The 26,145-nt window shown below is 38.2% G+C and overlaps 1 protein-coding gene across 7 annotated transcripts in view; it reads left to right on the top strand.

Moving 5' to 3' along the window:
• The first annotated feature begins 458 nt into the window (after positions 1-458).
• The window catches only part of CYP2C18 (cytochrome P450 family 2 subfamily C member 18), a 56,166-nt gene continuing 30,479 nt past the window's right edge, over positions 459-26,145 (top strand). For 2 of the 7 annotated variants that reach the window (XM_077944880.1, XM_077944878.1), the window contains exons 1-5: positions 459-829; positions 2,670-2,832; positions 3,003-3,152; positions 14,618-14,778; positions 15,941-16,117. In XM_077944880.1, coding sequence (XP_077801006.1) covers positions 662-829; positions 2,670-2,832; positions 3,003-3,152; positions 14,618-14,778; positions 15,941-16,117 — 819 coding nt within the window. In that variant the 5' untranslated portion in view covers positions 459-661. 7 annotated transcript variants of the gene reach the window in all.

Raw genomic sequence — 26,145 nt, forward strand, 5'->3', positions numbered from 1 at the left:
CCCATTTGAAAAATAAAAAATAACAATTCCTGGCTTCATGTGTTTTTTCAGGGGGTTTAATGGTAAGGGTATTTATATCTGCTAAGCTAATTTACTTGATATATGTTTGGTTATTTAAGATATATGAGTTATGTTAGCTATTTCATGTTTAGGCTGCTGTATTTTTAGTAGGCTATATTAAATAGATGATTTCATTATAAAGGACAAAGTCTCCTAATCTTTGATATAGCATTGACATACTTTCAAAATATACAAGGCATAGAATACATCAATTTCCTTCAAAATCATAAATTCCCAACTGGTTATTAATCTAAGAATTCAGAATTTTGAGTAATTGTTTTTGCATCAGATTATTTACTTCAGTGCTTTCAATTATGATGGTGCATTGGAACCACTTGGGTTAACTTATTTATTTATTTATTTTTAAAATTACCAATACCTAGGCTCCAAAGTGGGCACTGGAATGAAGGAGAACAAGACCAAAGGACATTTTATTTTTATCTTTATCAGTGGGTCAAAGTCCTTTCAGAAGGAGCATATGGTGGACCGAGGTGATTGGTCACTTTATACGTCAAAAAGGCACACAGTGAATTAGCATGGAGTGTTATAAAAGGCTTGGAGCACAAGCTCGTGGTTGTCTTAACAAGAAGAGAAGGCTTCAATGGATTCTCTTGTGGTCCTTGTGCTCTGTCTCTCCTGTTTGCTTCTCCTTTCACTCTGGAGACAGAGATCTGGGAGAGGAAAACTCCCTCCTGGCCCCACTCCTCTCCCAGTGATTGGAAATATCCTACAGATAGATATTAAGGACGTCAGCAAATCCTTAACCAACGTAAGTATGCTCCTTCAGTGGCTTGCAAAAGGTAAGTAAATTCACCTGTAGATTTTGAATAAAATATATCCCTAGAGGTACATTGTTACAAGAGATCATTGTAAAGTAAAATACTTTGAAAGGCTTTTGTTGCCTTTTCTCCATCACTGCAGAGGTGAAACCTCAGTGTAACTGAGTCTGTCAGGGTCAGAAATAGTGGAATGCAATCATGTATTTTGTGAGTAGAGAAAGATTTAGGTCTTTGCATGTTAGATTCAAAATAACAAAGTGTTGATAGTTTGAAATGTTGTGTTCCTTCTTTATTTCATAGTCATTTGCTATAATTTTTGGCTGAAGGTAAATGGTAAGGGATGTGTTTGTTATTAGAGATTTTATTATGTAGGTCCTCTACTATATTAGCCATGTATTTTATTCAGAATAGCCATGAAAATTGAACTTTTCTGAAGAAATAATTTATGCCTGTTGCAAAGGACATAGCTGTGGGTTCAGGACCAGCAAAAGCAGATAAGTAGTAGATAGGACGTTATAGACTTCCATTATTGGATCCACAAATTAATGTTTTAATTAAACTATAGCTACAATATATAAACCCCAAAATGACCTTAGGGTTTAGTAATAGTAGGAATAGTGGTAGAAGATGTATAATTATTAGGGTTTTTTTCTCATGTGAAAGATGGTTTAACAGTGTTCATATGATATGTGAATACCCCTCATTGTGTAATAATTAGCACATACAGAAAGTAAAGGGCTGCGATTCGTATAGTATAGTAAACCTTGTAAGCATGCTGGTATGATTAGACCAAGAGAATGAGGTATAGTTATGAAGACTACTACTAGAGTGATGGTAGGGGGCAGGGCAAGGTTGGCAAGGCTAGTTAGGAGTCATCATGTGGCTATCAGGGGGAGAAGTGTTTGAAGGCCCCATGTTATTAGTATGGTTTGGCTGTGTATTTGTTTGTAGTTTGAGTTTGCAAGACAGAATAGTACAGATGAGGTTAGTCCTTGGGCAATTATTAGGGCAGTTGTGCCTGTAAAACTTCAGGTGGTTTGAATGAGAATAGCCATGATAATAAGCGCCATGTGGCTTATGGAGGAGTAAGTAATGAGTAATTTTAGATCAGTTTGGCACAGACAAATAGAGCTTGTTATGATTATTCCTCATAGGGATAATATGAGGGAGGAATAAGCTATAAACTCTGTTAGGGGGTTAAGGATTAAGGTGATTCGTATAATCCCATAGCCACCTAATTTTAGGAGTACTGCTGTGGGGACTATTGATCCAGCAATGGGGACCTCTACGTGGGCTTTTGGGAGTGCTAGGTGGAGTCCATAGAGAGGTGATTTTACTGTAAATGTTATGATGCATGCTAATCATAAAAGGCTATTAGACCAGGAAATTATTAGTTTTTGAAGGGATATTTGTGCTAAGGTAGACATGAGAGTGCTGCTGATAAATTTCTCAAGCATGAGTGTTTGGGTAAGTGGAGTTTCAAATTTGGGTCTTCTGTATATTAGCTGTGGGACACTGCAAATGAATTTATCATTCTCTTAGCTCAGTTTGTTTGTTTAAAGTAGAGCGAATAGACCTGCTGAATATGTTGATGTGAAGATTAATTGTAATCTGTGTAGCAATTGTCTGACCATTGCCTTGCACATCATAGGCCATCTGAGTGGCAAGTATAATAATAATCATCATGTTTATATGTATAATTCAGAAATATTTGAGCCTGTATGACTGAATAAAAGCTTACAAATACAATGAAAATATGAATCTAAGTCAGGCTTAGTAAATGGATGAAATAGTGACTTCATTTGCTGTTACTTGTATCTCCTTTTCTAGCTCTCAAAAGTCTATGGCCCTGTGTTCACTCTGTATTTTGGCCTGGAACGCATGGTGGTGCTGCATGGATACGAAGCAGTGAAGGAAGCCCTGATTGATCTTGGAGAGGAGTTTTCTGGAAGAGGACATTTTCCATTGGCTGACAGAGCTAACAGAGGATTTGGTAGGTGTGCATGTGCCTATTTCAGCATAGGTCATGGGGATGGGGAGGATGGAAAACAGACTAGCAGAGCTTTTCATGCAGAGCTTGGCCCATCCACATGTCTGCCCAGTGTCAGCTTCCTCTTTCTTGTCTGGGATCTCCCTACTAGTTTCTGTTTGTCTTCCTGTTAGGAATCGTTTTCAGCAATGGAAAGAGATGGAAGGAGATCCGGCGTTTTTCCCTCATGACACTGCGGAATTTTGGGATGGGGAAGAGGAGCATTGAGGATCGTGTTCAAGAGGAAGCCCGCTGCCTTGTGGAGGAGTTGAGAAAAACCAAGGGTGGGTGAACCTGTATCACTGTATCACTGACCTTACTGGACTGCTCTCCCCTCTACTGACATTCTTGGAAACATTTCAGGGGTGGCCAGATCTTTTATTATGAGTCCTGGTTGTTAGCTCATGTGAAGCGGGGTTTGAGGCTGAGAGCCAAGGGAATTTGCACATATTTGTGCTGTGTGTGTACAGGCATGATTGTGCATACAGTGTGGGTATAAAAGGTTCATTTAATCCTATGTTTTCCTGAACTTTGCTTCTTTGTTTTCAAATAAGAAATCATGAATATAGGTTTGAGTTCATTTTTTGAAAGAGTTAAAGAGCAGTGTTTTTCCCATTACCTATTCCACAACAAGTCACCAGAGAATACTTGGCAAGTGGACATGGTGGGAATGACCCTATCACACCCCTAGGGAGCATGAACCAAACGGCACATGCTTTTATTTAATTGGACTGTGTTTATATGGTCAGCCTCACTGACTTGTCTGGGGTTTCTTTTAGGCCCCTGCTTGCCGTTCTGGCCAGTAATGACATTCTACAGTTTGTATTGCTTAGGCATATCTTATTGCAGTTCTCATCAATTTTTATTTCTCTGTAAACACAGCATTATTTAAAAAATAGTGTCACTTCTTGTTACTCTATTGATTTATGTATTTTGAGTAAACATATGCTGTAGCATAATTCTGTGACATACACAAATGTCAATTTATAAAATGATTTATTTACCTAGATTTTAACTATTAGTAATAACTCTGTAATCTGTATTCCTTAAGTACAATTTGGCTCCATTTCAGTTTTGGTTATCTTTTTCTAACCATATTTATGAAATTTTGGCTTCGAAACTTATGGTAATTATTATTTTCCACTGCCAACTCTGCTCACCTATGAAGCTTTACAATGAATCGGTTTATCAGCTTGGATACCAAATTACCTTGTTTTTAAATTCTGTTTTCCATATGAAATGAAAGACTGAAAATCAGATTTATCTGTGAATGATACACACACACTCAACAGACTTCCAGCTGTTCAATGCCTTGCTATTCATTCAGAGTACTTTTGATTAAAGTCACTATTTAGGGCTTATGGGTGTGAATTTGGAAGCTGTTTAAGTATAAAGTTTAATATTTCAAAATAATAAGAGCTATGCATAACAAACTCATAGCCAATATCATATCGAATGGGCAAAATCTGGAAGAATTCCTTTTGAAAACCAGAGCAAGACAAAGATGCCCTCTCTCACCACTCCTATTCAACATAGTATTAGAAGTTCTGGCCAGGGCAATCAGGTAAGAGAAAGAAATAAACGGTATTGAAATAGGATGAGAGGAAGTCAAATTGTCTCTGTTTATAGACGACATGATTGTATATTTAGAAAACCCCATTGTTTCAGCTCCAAAACTGTTTAAGCTGATAAGCAACTTTAGCAAAGTCTCAGGAAACAAATTCTATGTGCAAAAATCACAAGCATTCCTATACACCAATAATAGATAAGCAGAGAGCCAAATCATGAGCGAACTCCCATTCACAATTGCTACAAAGAGAATAAAATGCCCTGAAATACAACTTAAAAGGTATGTGAAAGACCTCTTCAAGGAGAACTACAAACCACTGCTCAGGGAATTAAGAGATGATACAATCAAATGGAAAAACATTCCATGCTCATGAATAGTAAGAATAAATATCGTGAAAATGGCCATACTGCCAAAAGTAGTTTATAGATTTAATGCTATTCCCATCAAACTGCCATTGACTTTCTTCACAGAACTAGAAAAAACTACTTTAAATTTCATGCAGAACCAAAAAAGAGCTTGTAAAGCCAAGACAATCCTAAGCAAAATGAACAAAGCTGGAGGTATCACACTACCTGACTTCAAAATATACTACAAGGCTACAGTAACCAAAATAGCATGGTACTGATACCAAAACAGATATATAGACCAATGGAACAGAACAGAGGCCTCAGAAATAAAGTCACACATCTACAACCATCTGATCTTCAACAAACCTGACAAAAACAAGCAATGGGGAAAAGATTCCCTATTTAATAAATGGTGTTGGAAAAACTGGCTAGCCATATGCAGAAAACAGAAACTGGATCCCTTCCTTACATCTTCTTCTTCTTTTTTTTTTTTTAATTATACTTTAAGTTCTATGGTACACGTGCATAATATGCAGGTTTGTTACATATGTATACATGTGCCATGTTGGTGTGCGGCACCCATCAACTCGTCATTTACATTAGGTATATCTCGTAATGCCATCCCTCCCCACCCCCACACCCCACAACAGGCCCTGGTGTGTGATGTTCCGTACACTGTGTCCAAGTGTTTTGACCATTCTGTTCCCACCTACGAGTGAGAACATGTAGTGTTTGGTTTTCTGTCCTTGCAATAGTTTGCTCAGAATGATGGATTCCAGCTTCATCCATGTCCCTACAAAGGACATGAACTCATCCTTTTTTATGGTTGCATAGTATTCCATGGTGTATATGTGCCACATTTTCTTAATCCCATCTATCATTGATGGACATTTGGGTTGGTTCCAAGTTTTTGCTATTGTGAATAGTGCCACAATAAACATACATGTGTATGTGTCTTTATAGCAGCATGATTTATAATCCTTTGGGTATATATCCAGTAATGGGATGGCTGGGTCAAATGGTATTTCTAGTTCTACATCCTTGAGGAATTGCCACACTGTCTTCCACAATGGTTGAACTAGTTTAAAGTCGCACCAACTGTGTAAAAGTGTTCCTATTTCTCCACATCCTCTTCATCACCTGTTGTTTCCTGACTTTTTAGTGATCGCCATTCTAACTGGTGTGAGATAGTATTTCTGGTTTTGTAGTATTTGTGGCATTGTGGTTTTGATTTTCATTTCTCTGATGACCAGTGATGGTGAGCATTTTTCATGTGTCTGTTGGCTGCATAAATGTCTATAAATGTCTTCTTTTGAGAAGTGTCTGTTCATATCCTTTGCCCACTTTTTGATGGAGTTGTTTGATTTTTTCTTGTAAATTTGTTTAAGTTCTTTGTGTATTCTGGATAAAAGCCCTTTGTCAGATGGGTAGATTGTAAAAATTTTCTCCCATTCTGTAGGTTGCCTGTTCACTCTGATGGTAGTTTCTTTTGCTGTGCAGAAGCTTTTTAGTTTACTTAGATCCCATTTGTCAATTTTGGCTTTTGTTGCCATTGCTTTCGGTGTTTTAGTCATGAAGTCCTTGCCCATGCCTATGTCCTGAATGGTATTGCCTAGGTTTTCTTCTAGGGTTTTTAAGGTTTTAGGTCTAACATTTAAGTCTTTAATTCATCTTGAATTAATGTTTGTATAAGGTGTAAGGAAGGAATCCAGTTTCAGCTTTTGCCATATGGCTGGCCAGTTTTCCTAGCACCATTTATTAAATAGGGAATCCTTTCCCCATTTCTTGTTTTTGTCAGGTTTGTTAAAGATCAGATGGTTGTAGATGTGTGGTATTATTTCCGAGAGCTCTATTCAGTTCCATTGGTCTATATCTCTGTTTTGGTACCAGTACCATGCTGTTTTGGTTACTGCAGCTTTGTAGTATAGCTTGAAGTCAGATATCGTGATTCCTCCAGCTTTGTTCTTTTGGCTTAGTATTGTCCTGGCAATGCAGGCTCTTTTTTTTGTTCCATATGAACTTTAAAGTATTTTTTTCCAATTCTGTAAAGAAAGTCATTGATAGCTTGATGGGGATGGCATTGAATCTGTAAATTACCTTGGGAAGTGTGACCATTTTTACAATATTGATTCTTCCTATCCATGAGCATGGAATGTTCTTCCATTTGTTTGTGTCCTCTTTTGTTTTGCTGAGTGGTGGTTTGCAGTTCTCCTTGAAGAGGTCCTTCCCATTCCTTGTTAGTTGGATTCCTAGGTATTTTATTTTCTTTGAAGCAATTGTGCATGGGAATTCACTCATGATTTGGCTCTCTGTTTGTCTGTTATTGATGTATAGGAATGTTTGTGATTTTTGCACATTGATTTTGTATCCTGAGACTTTGCTGAAGTTGCTTATCAGCTTAAGGAGATTTTGGGCTGAGACGATGTGGTTTCTAAATATACAATCATGTCATCTGCAAACAGGGACAATTTGACTTTCTCTGTTTCTAACTGAATATCCTTTATTTCTTTCTCCTGCCTTATTGCCCTGGCCAGAAGTTCCAACACTATGTTGAATAGGAGTGGTGAGAGAGGGCATCCCTGTCTTGTGCCAGTTTTTGAATGGAATGCTTCCAGTTTTTGCCCATTCAGTATGATATTGGCTGTGGATTTGTCATAAATAGTTCTTATTATTTTGAGATATGTCCCATCAATACCTAGTTTATTGAGAGTTTTTAGCATGAAATGCTGTTGAATTTTGTCAAAGGCCTTTTCTGCATCTTTTGAGATAATCATGTGGTTTTTGTCTTTGGTTCTGTTTATATGATGGATTGCCTTTATTGATTTGCATATGTTGAACCAGCCTTGCTTCCCAGGGATGAAGTCAACTTGATTGTGGTGGATAAACTTTTGGATGTGCTGCTGGATTAGATTTGTCTGTATTTTTTTGAGGATTTTTGCATTGAGGTTCATCAGGGATATTGGTCTAAAATTCTCTTTTTTTGTTGTGTCTCTGCCAGGCTTTGGTATCAGGATGACATTGGCCTCATAAAATGAGTTAGGGAGGATTCTTCCTTTTTCTATTGATTGGAATAGTTTTGGAAAGAATGGTTCCAGCTCCTCTTTGTGCCTCTGGTAGAATTCAGCTGTGAATCCGTCTGGTCCTGGACTTGTTTTGGTTGGTATGCTATTAATTATTGCCTCAATTTCAGAAGCTGTTATTGGTCTATTCAGGGATTCAATTTCTTCTTGATTTAGTCTTGGGAGGGTGTATGTGTCCAGGAATTTGTCTATTTCTTCTAGATTTTTTAGTTTTTTTTGCGTAGAGGTGTTTATTGTTTTCTCTGATGGTAGTTTGTATTTCTGTGGGATTGGTGGTGATATCCCCTTTATCATTTTTTATTGCATCTATTTGATTCTTCTCTCTTTTCTTCTTTATTAATCTTGTTGACAGTCTATCAATTTTGTTGATCTTTTCAGAACACTGGCTCCTGGATTCAGTGATTTTTTGAAGGGTTTTTTGTCTTTCTATCTCCTTCAGTTCTGCTCTGATCTTAGTTATTTCTTGCCTTCTGCTAGCTTTTGAATGTGTTTGCTGTTGCTTCTCTAGTTCTTTTAATTGTGATGTTAGGGTGTCAATTTTAGATCTTCTCTGCTTTCTCTTGTGGGCATTTAATGCTCGAAATTTTCCTCTACATACTGCTTTAAATGTGTCCCAGAGATTCTGGTATGTTATATCTTTGTTCTCATTGGTTTCAAAGAACATCTTTATTTCTGCCTTCATTTTGTTTTGTACCCAGTAGTCATTCAGGAGCAGGTTGTTCAGTTTCCATGTAGTTGAGCAGTTTTGAGTGAGTTTCTTAATCCTGAGTTCTAGTTTGATTGCACTGTGGTCTGAGAGACAGTTTGTTGTGATTTCTCTTCTTTTACATTTGCTGATGAGTGGTTTACTTCGAACTATGTTGTCAATTTTGGAATAAGTGTGATGTGGTGCTGAGAAGAATGTATATTCTGTTGATTTGGGGTGGAGAGTTCTGTAGATGTCTATTAGGTCTGCTTGGTGCAGAGTTGAGTTCAATTCCTGGATATTCTTGTTAACTTTCTGTCTCATTGATCTGTTTAATGTTGACAGTGGGGTGTTAAAGTCTCCCATTATTATTGTATGGGAGTCTAAGTCTCTTTGTAAGTCTCTAAGGACTTGCTTTATGAATCTGGGTGCTCCTGTATTGGATGCATATATATTTAGGATAGTTAGCTCTACTTGTTGAATTGATCCTTTTACTATTTTGTAATGGCCTTCTTTGTCTCTTTTGATCTTTGATGGTTTAAAGTCTGTTTTATATGAGAGACTAGGATTGCAACCCCTGCTTTTTTTTTTTTTTTTTTTTTTCCATTTGTTGGTAGATCTTCCTGCATCCCTTTATTTTGAGCATATGTGTGTCTTTGCATGTGAGATGGGTCTCCTAAATACAGCACACTGATGGGTCTTGACTTTTTATCCAATGTGCCAGTCTGTGTCTTTTAATTGGGGCATTTAGTCCATTTACATTTAAGGTTGACATTGTTATGTGTGAATTTGATCCTGTCATTATGATGTTAGCTGGTTATTTTCCTCAATAATTGATGCAGTTTCTTCCTAGCATGAATGGTCTTTACAATTTGTCATGTTTTTGCAGTGGCTGGTACCGGTTGTTCCTTTCCATGTTTAGTGCTTCCTTCAGGATCTCTTGTAAGGCAGGCCTGGTTGTGAGAAAATCTTTCAGCATTTGTTTTTCTGTAAAGGATTTTATTTCTCCTTCACTTATGAAGCTTAGTTTGGCTGGATATGAAATTCTGGGTTGAAAATTCTTTTCTTTAAGAATGTTGAATATTGGCCTCCACTCTCGTCTGGCTTGTAGGGTTTCTGCCAGGAGATCTGCTGTTAGTCTGATGGGCTTCCCTTTGTGGCTAACCTGTCTTTTCTCTCTGGCTGCCCTTAACATTTTTCCCTTCATTTCAACTTGGTGAATCTGACAATTATGTGTCTTGGAATTGCTGTTCTCGAGGAGTATCTTTGTGGCATTCTCTGTATTTCCTGAATTTGAATGTTGGCCTGCCTCGCTAGGTTGAGGAAATTCTCCTGGATAATATCCTGAAGAGTGTTTTCCAACTTGGTTCTGTTCTCCCTGTCACTTTTAGGTACAGCAATCAGATGTAGATTTGGTCTTTTCACATAGTCCCATATGTCATGGAGGCTTTGTTCATTTCTTTTTACTCTTTTTTCTCTAAACTTCTCTTCTCACTTCATTTCATTCATTTGATGTTCAATTACTGATACCCTTTTTTCCACTTGATCAAATCAGCTACGGAAGCTTGTACATGTGTCACGTAATTCTTGTGCCATAATTTTCAGCTCTATCAGGTCATTTAAGGATTTCTCTACACTGTTTATTCTAGTTAGCCATTCATCTAATCTTTTTTCAAGGTTTTTAGCTTCTTTGCAATGCGTTTGAACATCCTGCTTTAGCTCGGAGAAATTTGTTATTACTGATCATCTGAATCCTTCTTCTCTTCACTTGCCAAAGTCATTCTCCATCCAGCTTTGTTCTGTTGCTGGCGAGGAACTGCATTCCTTTGGAGGAGAAGAGGCACTCTGATTTTTAGAATTTTCAGCTTTTCTGCTCTGGTTTCTCCCCATCTTTGTGGTTTTATCTACCTTTGGTCTTTGATGATGGTGATGTACAGATGGGGTTTTGGTGTGGATGTCCTTTCTGTTTGTTAGTTTTCCTTCTAACAGTCAGGACCCTCAGCTACAGGTCTATTGGGGTTTGCTAGAGGTCCATTCCTGACCCTGTTTGCCTGGGTATCACCATTAGAGGCTGCAGAATGGTAAATGTTGCTGCCTGATCCTTCCTCTGGAATCTTTGTCTCATAGGGGCACCCAGCCATATGAGGTGTCAGTCGCCCCCAACTGGGAAGTGTCTCCCAGTTAGGCTACTCAGGGTCAGGGACCCACTTGAGGAGGCAGTCTGTCCATTCTCAGATCTCAAACTCCATGCTGGGAGAACCACTACTCTCTTCAAAGCTGTCAGACAGGGATTTTTAAGTCTGCAGAAGGTTCTGCTGCCTTTTTTTCAGCTATGCCTTACCCCTAGAGGTGGAGCCTACAGATGCAGGCAGGCCTCCTTGAGCTGTGGTGAGCTCTACCCAGTTCAAGCTTCCCAGCCACTTTGTTTACCTAGTCAAGCCTCAACAATGGCAGCTGCCCCTCCCCAGTGTCAGTGCCGCTTCACAGTTTGATCTCAGACTGCAGTACTAGCAGTGAGTGGGGCTCTGTGGGTGTGGGACTGTCTGAGCCAGGTGTGGGATGCAATCTCCTGGTGTGTCATTTGCTAAAGCCATTGGAAAAGCGCAGTATTAGGGTGGCAGTGTCCCAATTTTCCAGGTGCAATCTTTCATGGCTTCCTTTGGCTAGGAAAGGAAATTCCCCCACCTCTTGCACTTCCCAGGTGAGGTGATGCCCTGCCCTGCTCTGTGGGCTGCACCCACTGTCTGACAAACCCCTGTGGGATTAACCCAGTTCCTGAGTTGGAAATGTAGAAATCACCCATCTTCTGCATCACTCACGCTGGGAGCTGCAGACTGGAGCTGTTCATATTTGGTCATCTTGGAGCCTCCCCCCTTCCTTACATCTTATACAAAAATTAACTCAAGATGAATTGAAGACTTAAATGTAAAACCTAAAGCGATAAAAACCCTAGAAGAAAACCTAGGCAATACCATTCAGGACATAGGCATGGGCAAAGACTTCATGATTAAAACACCAAAAGCAATGGCAACAAAAGCCAAAATTGACAAATGGGACCTAAGTATACTAAAGAGCTTCTGCAAATGAAGCTATCATAAGAGTGAACAGGCAACCTACAGAATGGAAGAAAATTTTTGCCATCTATCCATCTGACTAAGGTCTAATATCCAGAATCCACAAGGAACTTAAACAAATTTACAAAACAACAACAACAACAACAACAACAACAACAACAACAAAAACTACTGGGTCTGTCCTGCAGACCCTGGCCAATGGATGAAACGAATACTCATATACAGGTATGCAGTGTAAGAGCAGCTAGGGGGCTGTCTGGCTTAAGTGGCCAGAGTGTAGCCTCGAGAAGCTGGAGCTGCATGCTTTTATTCAGTGCAGGCACAATGCTGAAAACCTGGAGCCCACATAATCTGTAGGTAATTAATATTTATTGTTCCCCTTTCAGGGAACATCAAGCAGGGATGATCAAAGGTCAGCTCCTGGTCAATATAAGTAAACAAGCCTATTCATGATGACTTCCCCTTCCCTCCCTTATGCATATTCTTGCCCTCTGCCTCAGGGTCAGAGAACAGCTGCCTTCATCTATTCTCACCTGAAGCTATGCAGAGCCTTTTCACCTTTCAGAAGAGCTGTTCCTTTCCCTATACTTTCTCCCACCACTCTGACTGATCTCCTACAAACAACTCCATCAAAAAGTGAGTGAGCAGACACTTCTCAAAAGAAGAGATTTATGCAGCCAACAAACATGAAAAACAGTTCATCATCACCGGTCATTAGAGAATGCAAATCAAAACCGCAATGAGATACCATCTTATGCCAATTAGAATGGTGATCATTAATAAGTCAGGAAACAAGAGATGCTGGTGAGAATGTGAACAAATAGGAACACTTTTACACTGTTAGTGGGAGTGTAAATTATTTCAACCATTGTGGAAGACAGTGTGTTGATTCCTCAATGATCTAGAACCAGAAATTCCATTTGATCTAGCAATCCCATTACTGGGTATATACCCAAAGGATTATAAACCATTTTACTATAAAGATACATGCACATGTATGTTTATTGCAGCACTATTTACAGTAGCAAAGACTTGGAACCAACCCAAATGCCCATCAATGACAGACTGGATAAAGAAAATGTGGGACATACACACTACGGACATACACACAATACTATGGAGCCATAAAAACTAATGAGTTCATGTCTTTTGCAGGGACATGGATGAAGCTGGAAACCATCATCCTCATCAAACTAACACGGGAACAGAAAACCAAACACCACATGTTCTCACTCATAAGTGGGAGTTGAACAATGAGAACACATGGACACAGGGAGGGAAACATCACACACCAGAGCCTGTCGAAGGGTTGGGGGACAAGGGGAGGGAGAGCATTGGACAAATACCTAATGCATGTGGGGCTTAAAACCTAGATGACAAGTTCATAGATGCAGCAAACCACCATGGCACATGTATACCTATGTAACAAATCTGCACAATTCTGCACATGTATCCCAGAAATTAAAGTAAAATAAAAAAATTAAAAAAGTTTATCAATCACTTGATTACAACTTTATTTCAGAGATCCTCCACCAAACAAGAAAATCTTTCCTATAATTTAATTTATTTAGCTATTAAATGATAGACTTGGCGTAATCAATGTCAAATTTCAAATAAGTTAAATATGAAGGATGATTAGAGATGATAGGCATTTAGTTCCTAAAGAAGAAAATTCATTTTTAAAAAACTAAAGAAGAAACAAAAAACTCCTTTTATTAATTTACCCTTTCTTTCTTTCTCTTTCTTTCTTTCTTTCTTTTCTTTCTTTCTTTCTTTCTTTCTTTCTTTCTTTCTTTCTTTCTTTCTTTCTTTCTTTCTTTCTTTCTTTCTTTCTTTCTTTCTTTCTTTCTTTCTTTCTTTCTTTCTTTCTTTCTTTCTTTCTTTCTTTCTTTCTTTCTTTCTTTCTTTCTTTCCTTTCTTTCCTTTCTTTCCTTTCTTTCCTTTCTTCTTTCCTTCCTTCCTTCCTTCCTTCCTTCCTTCCTTCCTTCCTTTCTTTCTTTCTTTCTTTCTTTCTTTCTTTCTTTCTTTCTTTCTTTCTTTCTTTCTTTCTTTCTTTCTTTCAGTCAGAGTCTTGCTCTTTTGCCAGGCTGAAGTGCACTGGTGCGATTTCAGCTCACTGCAACCTCTGCCTCCTGGATTCAAGAGATTCTCCTGCCTCAGCCTCCCAAGAAGCTGGGATTACAGGCACCCACCACCACACTCGACTAATTTTTGCATCCTTAGCAGAGATGGGATTTCACCATGTTGCCCAGGCTGGTCTTGAACTCCTGACCTCAGGTGATCCACCCGCCTCGGCCTCCCAAAGTGCTGGGATTACAGACGTGAGCCACCGTGCTCCATCTAATTTACTTTTCCTTGTTTGCCTTGCCTGGGATTTACATTTCAAATAAAAAGTTTTTGTTTAATTTTTTTTGACAAACTAATCTATGTTAGACATACTATTCATTTATATTTGTTTTCCTTCTCATAAAACACATTCTGCTTCTTACATTTATTTTCTCAAATACATGAATTCACCCATAGTCTCTCTAGTTCCTCTCTACTGATTCAACGCATGATTCTTTCAGCTATTCATTATAATATAAAAAGCTTTGAAATCCCCAACCATTCTCACGCTTTCTATCTCAGTGCTTTGTTGTCTACAGACTTTGCAGACTGATGTGATTCCCTCTGAAACTTGAATTACTAGGTTTTAAAAAAATTCTCCTTTTTTTTCTTTCCAAAGTAAAAGACAAATAGGCCAGGAATGTAAATTTAGCATTTGAGCAACCATTATTCAATCAGCTAGGTTGTAATGGTTATTTCAGGATTAATGTAAAAGTGGTGCGTTGATTTTATGCATGCCGAACTCTTTTTTTTTTTTTTTTGCTGTTAAGGGAGTTCGTAGGTAAAACATTGCTTAAAACTTCTAAACTATTATTATCTGTTAACAAATACAAAGTGTTTTATAACTACAGTTTACTAGTATTTTAAAATTGTTTCCAATTCTTTAGGCTCACCCTGTGATCCCACTTTCATCCTGGGCTGTGCTCCCTGCAATGTGATCTGCTCCATTATTTTCCATAAACGTTTTGATTATAAAGATCAGCAATTTCTTAAAGTGATGGAAAAATTGAATGAAAACGTCAAGATTTTGAGCAGCCCCTGGATCCAGGTAAGGCCAAGATTTTTGCTTCCCGAGAAACCACTTATGCCCTTTTTTTCTGACAAATTCAAAATCCTATATGGACCAAACCCTGAAGTGCATTTTTGAATACTACAGTCTTGCCCATACAGCCATGGGGTAAATATCTGGGAAAGATGGCAAAGCCCTTTATTTTATGCACAAGAAATGAATGTCCCAATATAGATCTGGCTTCTAAGTCCATTAGCTCCCTGATCAGTGTTTTTTCCACTAAACTCCAAAGCCCTTTTTCTATAAAGTACTTTGGTGACAGCCCCAAAGCGTGCTCATATCACTCCATGGACATCCAGGCACTTTGGAGGCTTCCATTACTCAGAAGTCTTGTCCTCCAATTCACACTTTGTCATATTATGTGGCAGAAATATCCTAATCTAAAAGATGTTATCTCCTTCAAGGAGGGAGAATATTTGGAACCATAGAAGCTGCCAAAAAACACTGAATAGGGCAGGGGTGTTTGATATCTCAGTTGGGATTCTAGCTGATGAGATAGCTGGGTTAGGAATGACAAAATTATTGGTTTTTTTTGTGTGTATGAACCATAAACAGACATCACACTTTTACCCTGTGCTGAACTGGCATGTTTTATACTCTGCCTAGATAATAACTGTGTGATTTTAGAGAAGTCATTTAACTGCTCTGGTGCACAGTTGGAATTTGAAGCATCTTTGAACCCCTCCAACTTCTAAAATACTAATTACATTTCAGAGGTTGCTTGATAGAAATCAATATAGTAGGGACTAGCTTTGTACTATCAATCAGATTTTCCAAATTCTTTTAACCTATGCTGTCATCTACAAAACGTGAATGTAGTAATTGACACCATCTTATATTTCAAGATTGTAGAGAAGAATTGTAAAAAGTAAGAGAATTAATATAAAGATGCTTTTATACTATAAAAAGGAGATATGAGTCTAGGAAATGATTATCATCTTTGATTCTCTGGTCAGAATTTTCTTCCTCAAATCTTTTATAATCAGAAAATTACTACATATGTACAATAAAAATTTCTCCATCAAGATATAGAATATATTTTATTTATATTTATATCTTTAAATTACAACCAGAGCTTGGTATATGGTATGTAAGCTTTTATTAAATGCTTTTAATTTAATAAATTGTTGTTTTCTCTTAGATATGCAATAATTTTCCTCCTTTCATTGATTATTTCCCGGGAGCCCATAACAAATTACTTAAAAACATTGCTTTTTTGAAAAGTTATATTTTGGAGAAAGTAAAAGAACACCAAGAATCAATGGACATGAACAACCCTCGGGACTTTATTGATTGCTTCCTGATGAAAATGGAGAAGGTAAAAAGTTAACAAAAGCTTAATTATGTGACTGCTTGCGTGTTTGTGATTCATTGACTAGTTTTGGGTTTACTATGGATGTTTAAGTGGTCAAGGAGTAATGCTTGAGAAGTATTTTAAGTTTTTATTGTATGGATGAATATCAAGTAAGCATCATAGAAAATATAAAATTAAATTGTTAAATATTTAGAATACATAGACTCGATTGTTTAGATAAATATAATCTACCTGAACAACAAAGATGGCAGAATAGGAAAAGCCCTGTTCTGCAGCTTCCAGTGATATCAACGCAGAAGGTCGGTGATTTCTGCATTTCCAACTGAGGTGCCCAGCTCATCTCATTTGGACTGGTTAGACAGTGGTTGCAGCCCATGGAGAGTGAGCAGAAGCAGGGTGGGGCATCACCTCACCTGGAAAGCTCAAGGGGTCAGGGAACTACCTCCCCTGGCCAAGGGAAGCTGTGAGAGACTCTGCCATGAGGAACTGTGCATTCCCACCCAGATACTATGCTTTTCCAACAGTCTCAGCAACCTGCAGACCAGAAGATTCCCTCAGGTGCCTACAGCACCAGGGTCCTGGGTTTCAAGCACAAAACTGGGCAGCTGTTTGGGCAGACACCGAGTTAGCTGCAGGAGTTCTTTATTTCATACACCAGTGGCACTGGAACACCAGTGAGACAGAGCTGTTCACTCCCCTGGAAAGGGGGCTGAAGCCAGGGAGCCAAGGGGTCTAGTTCAATGGATCCAACCCCCATGGAGCCCAGCAAGCTAAGATCCATTGACTTGAAGTTCTCCCTGCCAGCACAGCAGTCTGAAGTTCACCCAGGATGCTGGAGCTTGGTGGGGGGAGGGGCATCTACCATTACTAAGGCTTGAGTAGGTGGTTTTCCCCTCACAGTGTAAACAAAGCTACAAGGAAGTTAGAACTGGGTGGAGCCCACTGCAGCTCAGCAAAGCCACTGTAGCTAGACTGTCTCTCTAGATTCTTCCTCTCTGGGCAAGACATCTCTGAAAGAAAGGCTGCAGTCCCAGTCAGGAGCTTGTACATAAAGTGTCCATTTCCCTGGGACAGAGCACCTGGGGGAAGGGGTGGCCATGAGCGCAGCTTCAGCAGACTTAAACTTTCCTGCCTGCCAGCTCTAAAGAGATCAGCAGATCTCCCAGCACAGTGCTTGAGCTTTGCTAAGAGACAGACTGCTTCCTCAAGTGGGTGCTTGACCCCCAAGCCTCCTGATGGGGAGACACCTCCCAGCAGGGGTCAACAGACACATCATACAGCAGAGCTTTGGGTGGCATCTGGTGGGTGCCCCTTTGGGATGAAGCTTTCAGAGGAAGGAGAAGGCAGCAATCTTTGCTGTTCTGCAGCCTCCACTGGTGATACCCAGGCAAAGAGGGTCTGGAGTGGACCTCCAGCAACTCCAGCAGACCCGTTGAAGTGGGGCCTTACTGTTAGAAGAAAAACTAATGAACAGAAAGAAAAAGCATCAACATCAACAAAAATCTCATACAAAGGTCACCAGCATCAAAGACCAAAGGTAGATAAATCCACAAAGATGAGGAAAAACCAACACAAAAAGTCTGAAAATTTCAAAAACCAGAATGCCTCTTATCCTCCAAAGGACCACAACTCCTTGCCAGCAAGGGAACAAAACTAGACGGAGAGTGAGTTTGATGAATTGAGAGGAGTAGGCTTCAGAAGGTGGGTGAAAACAAACTCTCTGAGCTAAAGGAGCATATTGTATCCCAATGCAAGAAAGCTAAGAACCTTGAAAAAAGGTTAGATGAATTGCTAACTAGAATAACCAATTTAGAGAAAAACATAAATGACCTGATGGAGCTGAAAAACACAGCATGAGAACTTCGTGAAGCATACACAAGTATCAATAGCCAAATTGATCAGGCAGAAAAAAGAATATCAGAGATTAAAGATCAAGTTAATGAAATAAAGCATGAAGACAAGATGAGAGAAAAAAGAATGAAAAGGAGCAAACAAAGCCTCCAATAAATATGGGACTATGTGAAAAGATCAAATCTACATTTGATTGGTGTACCTGAAAGTGATGAGGAGAATGGAACCAAGTTGGAAAATACTCTTCAGGATATTACCCAGGAGAACTTTCTCAACCTAGAAAGGCAGGCCAACATTCAAATTCAGGAAATACAGAGAACACCACAAAGATACTTTTTGAGAAGAGCAACACCAAGACACATAATTGTCAGATTCACCAAGGTTGAGATGAAGGGAAAAATGTTAAGGGCAGCCAGAAAGAAAGGTCAGGTTACCCACAAAGGGAAGTTCATCAGACTAACAGCAGATCTCTCGGCAGAAACTCTACAAGCCAAAAGACAGCAGGGGCCAATATTCAACATTCTTAAAGAAAAGAATTTTCAACCCAGAATTTCATATCCAGCCAAACTAAACTTCATAAGCAAAGGAGAAATATCATTTTTTTACAGGCAAAAAAATGCTGAGGGATTTTGTCGCCACCAGTTCTGCCTTACAAGAGCTCCTGAAGGAAGCACTAAATATGGAAAGGAAAAATCAGTACCAACCACTGCAAAAACATACCAAATTGTAAAGACTATTGACACTGTGAAGACACTGTATCAACTAATGGGCAAAATAATCAGTCAACATCATAATGACAGGATCAAATTCACATATGAGAATATTAACTTTAAATGTGAATGAGATAAATGCCTTTGTTAAAAGACACAGACTGGCAGGTTGGATAATGAGTCCAGACCCATAGGTGGTCAGGACACCCATATCATGTACAAAGACACATGTAGGCTCAAAATAAAGGAATGGAGGAAGATTTACCAAGCAAACGGAAAGCAAAAAAAAAAAAAAAAAAGCAAAAAAAAAAGAAAAAAAAAAGCAAGGGTTGCAATCCTAGTCTCGGATAAAACGGACTTTCAACCAACAAAGATCAAAAGAGATGAAGAAGGGCATTACATAAAGGTAAAGGGATCAATGCAACAAAAAGAGCTAACTATCCTAAATATATATATAGCCAATACAGGAGCACCCAGATTCATAAAACAAGTTCTTAGAGACCTACAAAGAGACTTAGACTCCCACACAATAATAGTGGGAGACTTTAACAACCCACTGTCAATATTAGACAGGCCGATGAGACACAAAATGAACAAGGATATCCAGGACTTGAACCCAGCTCTGGACCAAGTGGACCTAATAGACATCTACAGAACTCTCCACTCCAAATCAACAGAATATACATTCTTCTCAGCACCGCATTGCACTTATTCTAAAATTGACCACATAATTGGACATAAAACACTCCTCAGCAAATGCAAAAGATGGAAATCATAGCAAACAGTCTCTCAGACCACAGTGTAATCAAACTAGAACTCAGGATTCAGAAACTCACTGAAAATCACGCAACAACATGTAAACTGAACAACCTGCTCCTGAATGAATATTGAGTAAATAATAAAATTAAGGCAGAAATAAATAAGTTCTTTGAAACCAATGAGAACAAAGACACAATGTACCAGAATCTGTGGGTCACATGTAAATCAGTGTTTAGAGGGCAATTTATAGTAATAAATGCCCACAGGAGAAAGTGGGAAATATCTAAAATCGACACTCTAACACCACAATTAAAAGAACTAGAGAAGCAGGAGCTAACAATTCAAAACTAGCAGAAGACATGAAATAACTAAGATCAGAGAGAACTGAAGAAGATAGAGACCCAAAAGCTCCTTCAAACAATCAATGAATCCAGAAGTTGTTTTTTGAAAAGATTAAGAAAATAGACCAGTAGCTAGACTAATAAAGAAGAAAAGAGAGAAGATCAAATAGATACAATAAAAATGATAAAGGGCATATCACCACTGATCCCACAGAAATACAAACTACCCTCAGAGAATACTATAAACACCTCTACGTAAGTATACCAGAAAATCTAGAAGAAATGGATGAATTCCTAGACACATACACCCTCCCAAGACTAAACCAGGAAGAAGTAGAATCCATGAATAGACCAATAACAAGTTCTGAAATTGGGGCAGTGATGAAGAACCTACCAACCAAACAAAACAAAACAAAAAACAAAAAACAAACAAACAAAACAAGACACTGATTCAGAGTCAAATTCTATCAGAGGTACAAAGAGGAGCTGATCCTATTCCTTCTGAAACTCTTCCAAACAATAGAAAAAGAGGGAATTCTCCCTAAATCATTTTATGAGGCTAGCATCATCCTGATACCAAAACCTGGCAGAGACACAAGAGAAAAAGAAAATTTCAGGTCAATATACCTGATGAACATCAATGTGAAAATCCACAGTAAGATACTGGCAAACCAAATCCAGCAACACATCAAAAAGCTTATCACCACGATCAAGTTGGCTTCATCCTTGGAATGCAAGGCTGATTCAACATACACAAATCAATAAATGTAATCCATCATATAAACAGAACCAATGACAAAAACCACATCATTATCTCAATAGATGCAGAAAAGGCCTTCAAAAAAATTTAATACCTCTTCATGCTAAAACCTCTAAATAAACGAGGTATTGATGGAACGTATCTCAAAATAATAAGAGCTATTTATGACAAACCCATAGTGAATATTATACTGAATGGACAAAAGTTGGAAGCATTTCCTTTGAAAACTGACTCAAGAAAAGGATGCCCTCTCTCACCACTCCTATTCAACATAGTATTGGAAGTTCTGGTGAGGTCAGTCAGGCAAGAGAAAGAAATTAGGTATTCAAATAGAAAGACAGGAAGTCATATTGTCACTGTTTGCAGATGATGTGATTGTACATTTAGAAAACCTCATCGTCTCAGCCTCAAATCTCCTTAAGCTGATAAGAAACTTCAGCAAAGTCTCAGAATACAAATTCATTGTGCAACAATCACAAGCATCCTAGACACCAATAATAAACAAACAGAGAGCCAAATCACGAGTGAACTCCCATTCACAATTGCCACAAAGAGAATAAAACACCTAGGAATCAACTTAGAAGGGATGTGAAGCACCTCTTCAAGAAGTACAAATCACTGCCCAAGGAAATAAGAGGCGACATAAACAAATGGAAAAACATTCCATCCTCGTGGATAGGAAGAATCAATATCGTGAAAATGGCCATACTGCCCAAAGTAATTTATAGATTCAATGCTATCCCCATCAAGCTACCATTGACTTTCTTCATAGAATTGGAAAAAACTACTTTAAATTTTATGTGGAACCAAAAGAGAGCCTGTATAGCCAAGAAAATCCTAAGCAAAAAGAACAAAACTGGAGGCATCATGCTACCGGACTTCAAATTATACTGCAAGGCTACAGTAACCAAAACAGCATGGTATTGATACCAAAACAGATATATAGACCAATGGAACAGAACAGAGGCCTCAGAAATAAAGCCACACATCTACAACCATCTGAGCTTTGAAAAACCTGACAAAAACAAGAATTGGGAAAGGATTTCCTATTTAATAAATGGGTGTTGGGAAAACTGGCTAGCCATATGGAGAAAAATGAAACTGGACCCCTTCATTACACCTTATACAAAAATTAACTGAAGATGGATTAAAGACTTAAACATAAGACCTAAAACCACAAAAACCCTAGAAGAAAACTTAGGAAATAGCATTCAGGACATAGACATGGGCAAAGACTTCATGACTAAAACACCAAAAGCAACAGCAACAAAATCAAAAGAGATCTAATTAAACTAAAGAGCTTCTACACAGCAAAATAAACTATCATCAGTGTGAACAGGCAACCTACAGAATGGGAGAAAGTTTTTACAATCTGTCCATCTGACAAAAGGTTAATACCCAGAATCTACAAGGAACTTAAACGAATTTAAAAGAGAAAAAAAACCAACTCCATCAACAAGCAGGCGAAGCATATGAACAGACACTTTTCAAAAGAAGACATTTATGTGGCCAACAAACATGAAAAAAAGCTCATCATCACTTGTCATTAGAGAAATGCAGATAAAAACAACGAGATACCATCTCATGCCAATTAGAATGGCGATCATTACAAAGTCAGGAAACAACAGATGCTGAAGAGGATGTGGAGAAATAGAAACGCTTTGACTCTGTTTGTGGGAGTATAAATTAGTTCAATCATTGTGGAAGGTAGTGTGGCAATTCCTCAAGGATCTAGAACTAGAAATACCATTTGATGCAGCAATCCCATTACTGGGTATATACCCAAAGGATTATAAATTATTCTATTATAAAGATGCATGCACACATTTGTTTATTGTGGCACTATCACAATAGCAAAGACTTGGAATCAACCCAAATGTCCATCAATGACAGACTGGATAAAGAAAATGGGGCACATATACACCATGAATACTATGCAGGCATAAAAAAGATGAGTTCATGTCCTCTGCAGGGACATAGATGAAGCTGGGAGCCATCATTCTCGTAAACTAACACAGGAACAGAAAACCAAACACCGTATGTTCTCACTCATAAGTGGCAGTTGAACAATGACAACACATAGACACAAGGTGGGGAACATCACACACTGGGGCCTGTCAAGGGGTGGAGGGCTAGGGGAGGGAGAGCATTAGGAGAAATACCTAAGGTAGATGACAGGTTCATAGGTGCAGGAGACCACCATGGCACCTGTATACCTATTTAACAATCCTGCACGTTCTGCACGTGTATCCCAGAACTTAAGGTATAATAATAATAATAACAACAAAAATCTACCCAAGGAGAAACAAAATACATGTTTTAGGTGAAATGGAAGCAATTATCAACAAGTTAGAGAATATAAAATATTATGTCATAGGATGAAAATGAACATCATTATTACACACAGTTTATTTGACAATGGTAAAGAATGGCTTAACCTAGGTGGGTTTCCTGCATTCCGGCGGATTGAAATAGGCCTTAAAATATTTGCTGTGAGAATCAGAGTAGGGGTTTCAGATGGGTTGGGATGCTTTACATAGAGGTGTAGAGGTGTGTGATGGGAAAGAGTAGGTGGATGGAAGAGGGAAGGATTCACTGAGTGTAAACTAAAATGATTTGTACAGGTAAGAATTGGAATTTGGTGTCTATCAGATACCGTGTAAACATCACCTCTGTTGTCATTGCATCATTTTTGGAAAGGCTATTTTTTCCCCCTGTTGAATTGTCTTGACAACCTTGTCAAAATCCAATTGACTATAAATGTGTGAAGGGTTTTTTTGGGGGGCTCTCAATTCTACTCCATTGATCTATATGTCTCTCCTAATGCCTATAGTACACTGTCTTGAAGTCTTAATTACTGTACCTTTGTATTAATATCAACTTACTAAATCAAGGAGTGTGAGTCTTTTGTTGTCCTTTTTCAATACTGTTTTCACTATTCTGGGTCCCTTGAATCTTCATATGAAATTTAGGATTAACTTGTCAATTTCTTCAAAGGAGCCAATGGGGATTTTGACAGGATTGCACTAAATCTGTAAAACAGGGAGTTAGGCCATTTAAAAAATTGAAGTAAAATTCACACAACATACAATTAACCAGTGGAAAGCATACACCTAAGTGGTATTTAATGTATTCACAATGTTGTGCAACTGTCAGCTTTCTCTGGTTTCAAATGTTTTTATCACACCACAAAAACACATTATATTCGTTAAATAATTACTCCATTCCCCCACTCCATCACGTAATAACCTCTAATCTTCTTTCTGTCTCTATGGGTTTGCCTGTTATGGATATATAAAGAACTCATAGCATATGTGACCTTTTGTTTCAGGGTCCTTACACTTACAATGTTTTGGAGGCTCATCTAAGTTGTAGTATACATCAGTACTTCATTCTTTTTTGTGGATAAAAAATATTTTATTTTCCATGCACATATATCACAAATTGTTATTCATCTGTTTATGGACATTTGCATTTTTTCCAACTTTCTGTTCTTATAGATAATCTTGCTTTGAACATTTGTGTATGTTTCTTTATGGGCATGTTTTCATAATTCTTGGGTATATACTCAGGAGTTGAATGGCTGGGTCAAATGGTGATTTTATGTTTCTTTTCTTGTATAAGAGCCAAACTTTTCTACGATGAATGTGGCATTTTATATCCCTTCCAGCAATGTATAAGGATTTCTATTTTTCCACATAATTGTGAATACTTGTAATTTTCTGTGTTTATTAAAGCCATCCTAGTGAATGTAAAGTGGTATCTCAGTATGGATTTATTTATTTATTTATTTTGAGACAGAGTCTCACTCTGTTGCCCAGGCTGGAGTGCAGTGGCATGATCTCAGCTCCCTGCAACCTCTCCCTCCTGGGTTCAAGCAATTCTCCTGCCTCAGTCCCCAGAGCAGCTGGGATTACTGGCATGTGCCACCACATCTGACTAATTTTTATATTTTTGGTAGAGATAGGGTTTCACCATGTTGGCCAGGCTGGTTGCGAACTCTTGACCTCAGGTGATCTGCCCACCTTGGCATTCCTAAGTGCTGTGATTACAGGTGAGGGCCACCACACCCAGCTCTCATTGGGGTTTTAACTTGTATTTAATGACCAGTGATTTTGAACTTCTTTTAATATACTGCTACCCATTTGTATATCTTCTTTGGAGAAATGTCATTCAAGTCCATTTCTTATTTAAGTTTCCTTTATTTTTCTTTTTAAGCTGTTAGAATTGTTTATGTTTTCAAAACAGTAAACTCTTACATATACATAATATGAAAATATTTCCTCCCATTCTGTCAGTTGTCATTTCACATTCCTAATTATATTCTTGATTCACAAGAATCACAAAGTTTAACTTTGATGAAGTTTGGTTTATCTATTTTTTCTTTTGCTATTCTGGTATCAAATTTATGAATCTATTGCCAAATATGAAGTCATGAAGATTTACCTCTATGTTTTATTCTAAGAGTTTTATAATTTTAGCTTTTATATTTAAGTTTTTCCATTCATTTTCAATTATATTTTTCATTTGGAGTGAGGTAGGGAAGGTCTGAGCTTCATTCTTTTGTATTTTGTCATCCAATTGTATCATCACCATTTATTGAAGAGATTCTTTCCTCTGATTGAATGGTCTAGGCACCCTTGATACAACTAAATTGGCCATAGATGTTTAGGTTTATTTCTTGATTTTGGTTTTATTCCATTGGTCTTGATGTCTATCTTTATGCTAGGACCACACTTTTGATTATTATACCTTGTAGTAAGTTTTGAAGTTGGAAACTGAGAACTCACTGATACAGAAATTAAGAAGAAATTACTTAGGCAGATAGTAAGCATTTGGGAGTCCTCGGTAGGATTTTTCTTTTTAATGAAAAGCAACCCCAAATCATTTTCTGGGAAAGAGCAGCCTGTAAAATCGAGCTGCAGACATAGAGAAACAAGCTGGAAGCCTGCACCGGTGAATCTGGTAGGAAAGAACTACCTGTGACTAGGTATGTTCAAAATGGCGGCTCCATCTTCCCTTCCCTTTGCCAGCCACAGGTACAGTAAGGAGCAGACAAGATGGCACCAGTCAAGTGGAAAGTTCATTTGCACAATAAGATTAGAGTGAGGTGGCCCGCCTTCCCTGTCCACTATGTAAATGCCACACCTGATTGAACCAATCTTTGGGCTCCATGTAAATCAGACACTGCCTTTTCCAGCCTGCCTATAAAATCTGCTGGGTCTGCCTCCTTCCCCCTCTTCCCCCTGTCTCGTAAGAAGTTGCTCTTTTCTCTCCTTTCTTCTATTAAATGTTCAGCTACTTAACCCACTCAGATGTGTCTGTGTCCTAAATTTTCCTGGGGCATGATGACAAATCTGTAGGTATATATCCCAGAAAACGTAGCTGCTTCATCACCATGTAGTTGCATATAAATTGAATAATCAACTTTCTCATTTCTGGAAAAAAGACCATTGGTATTTTGGTAGGGATTGCATGAATTTTTAGATCACTTTGAGGAGTATTGCCATCTTTAAGTCTTCCAATCTTTGAACATGGGATAGTTTTCAATTTATTTAGGTATTAGATATTCTTTTCTCCTCTGTTGCAAGGGTCTGGTTTAGTTTAAAA

This window comes from Macaca mulatta, chromosome 9 (genome assembly GCF_049350105.2).
Source record: "Macaca mulatta isolate MMU2019108-1 chromosome 9, T2T-MMU8v2.0, whole genome shotgun sequence".
Lineage (NCBI taxonomy): Eukaryota > Metazoa > Chordata > Mammalia > Primates > Cercopithecidae > Macaca > Macaca mulatta.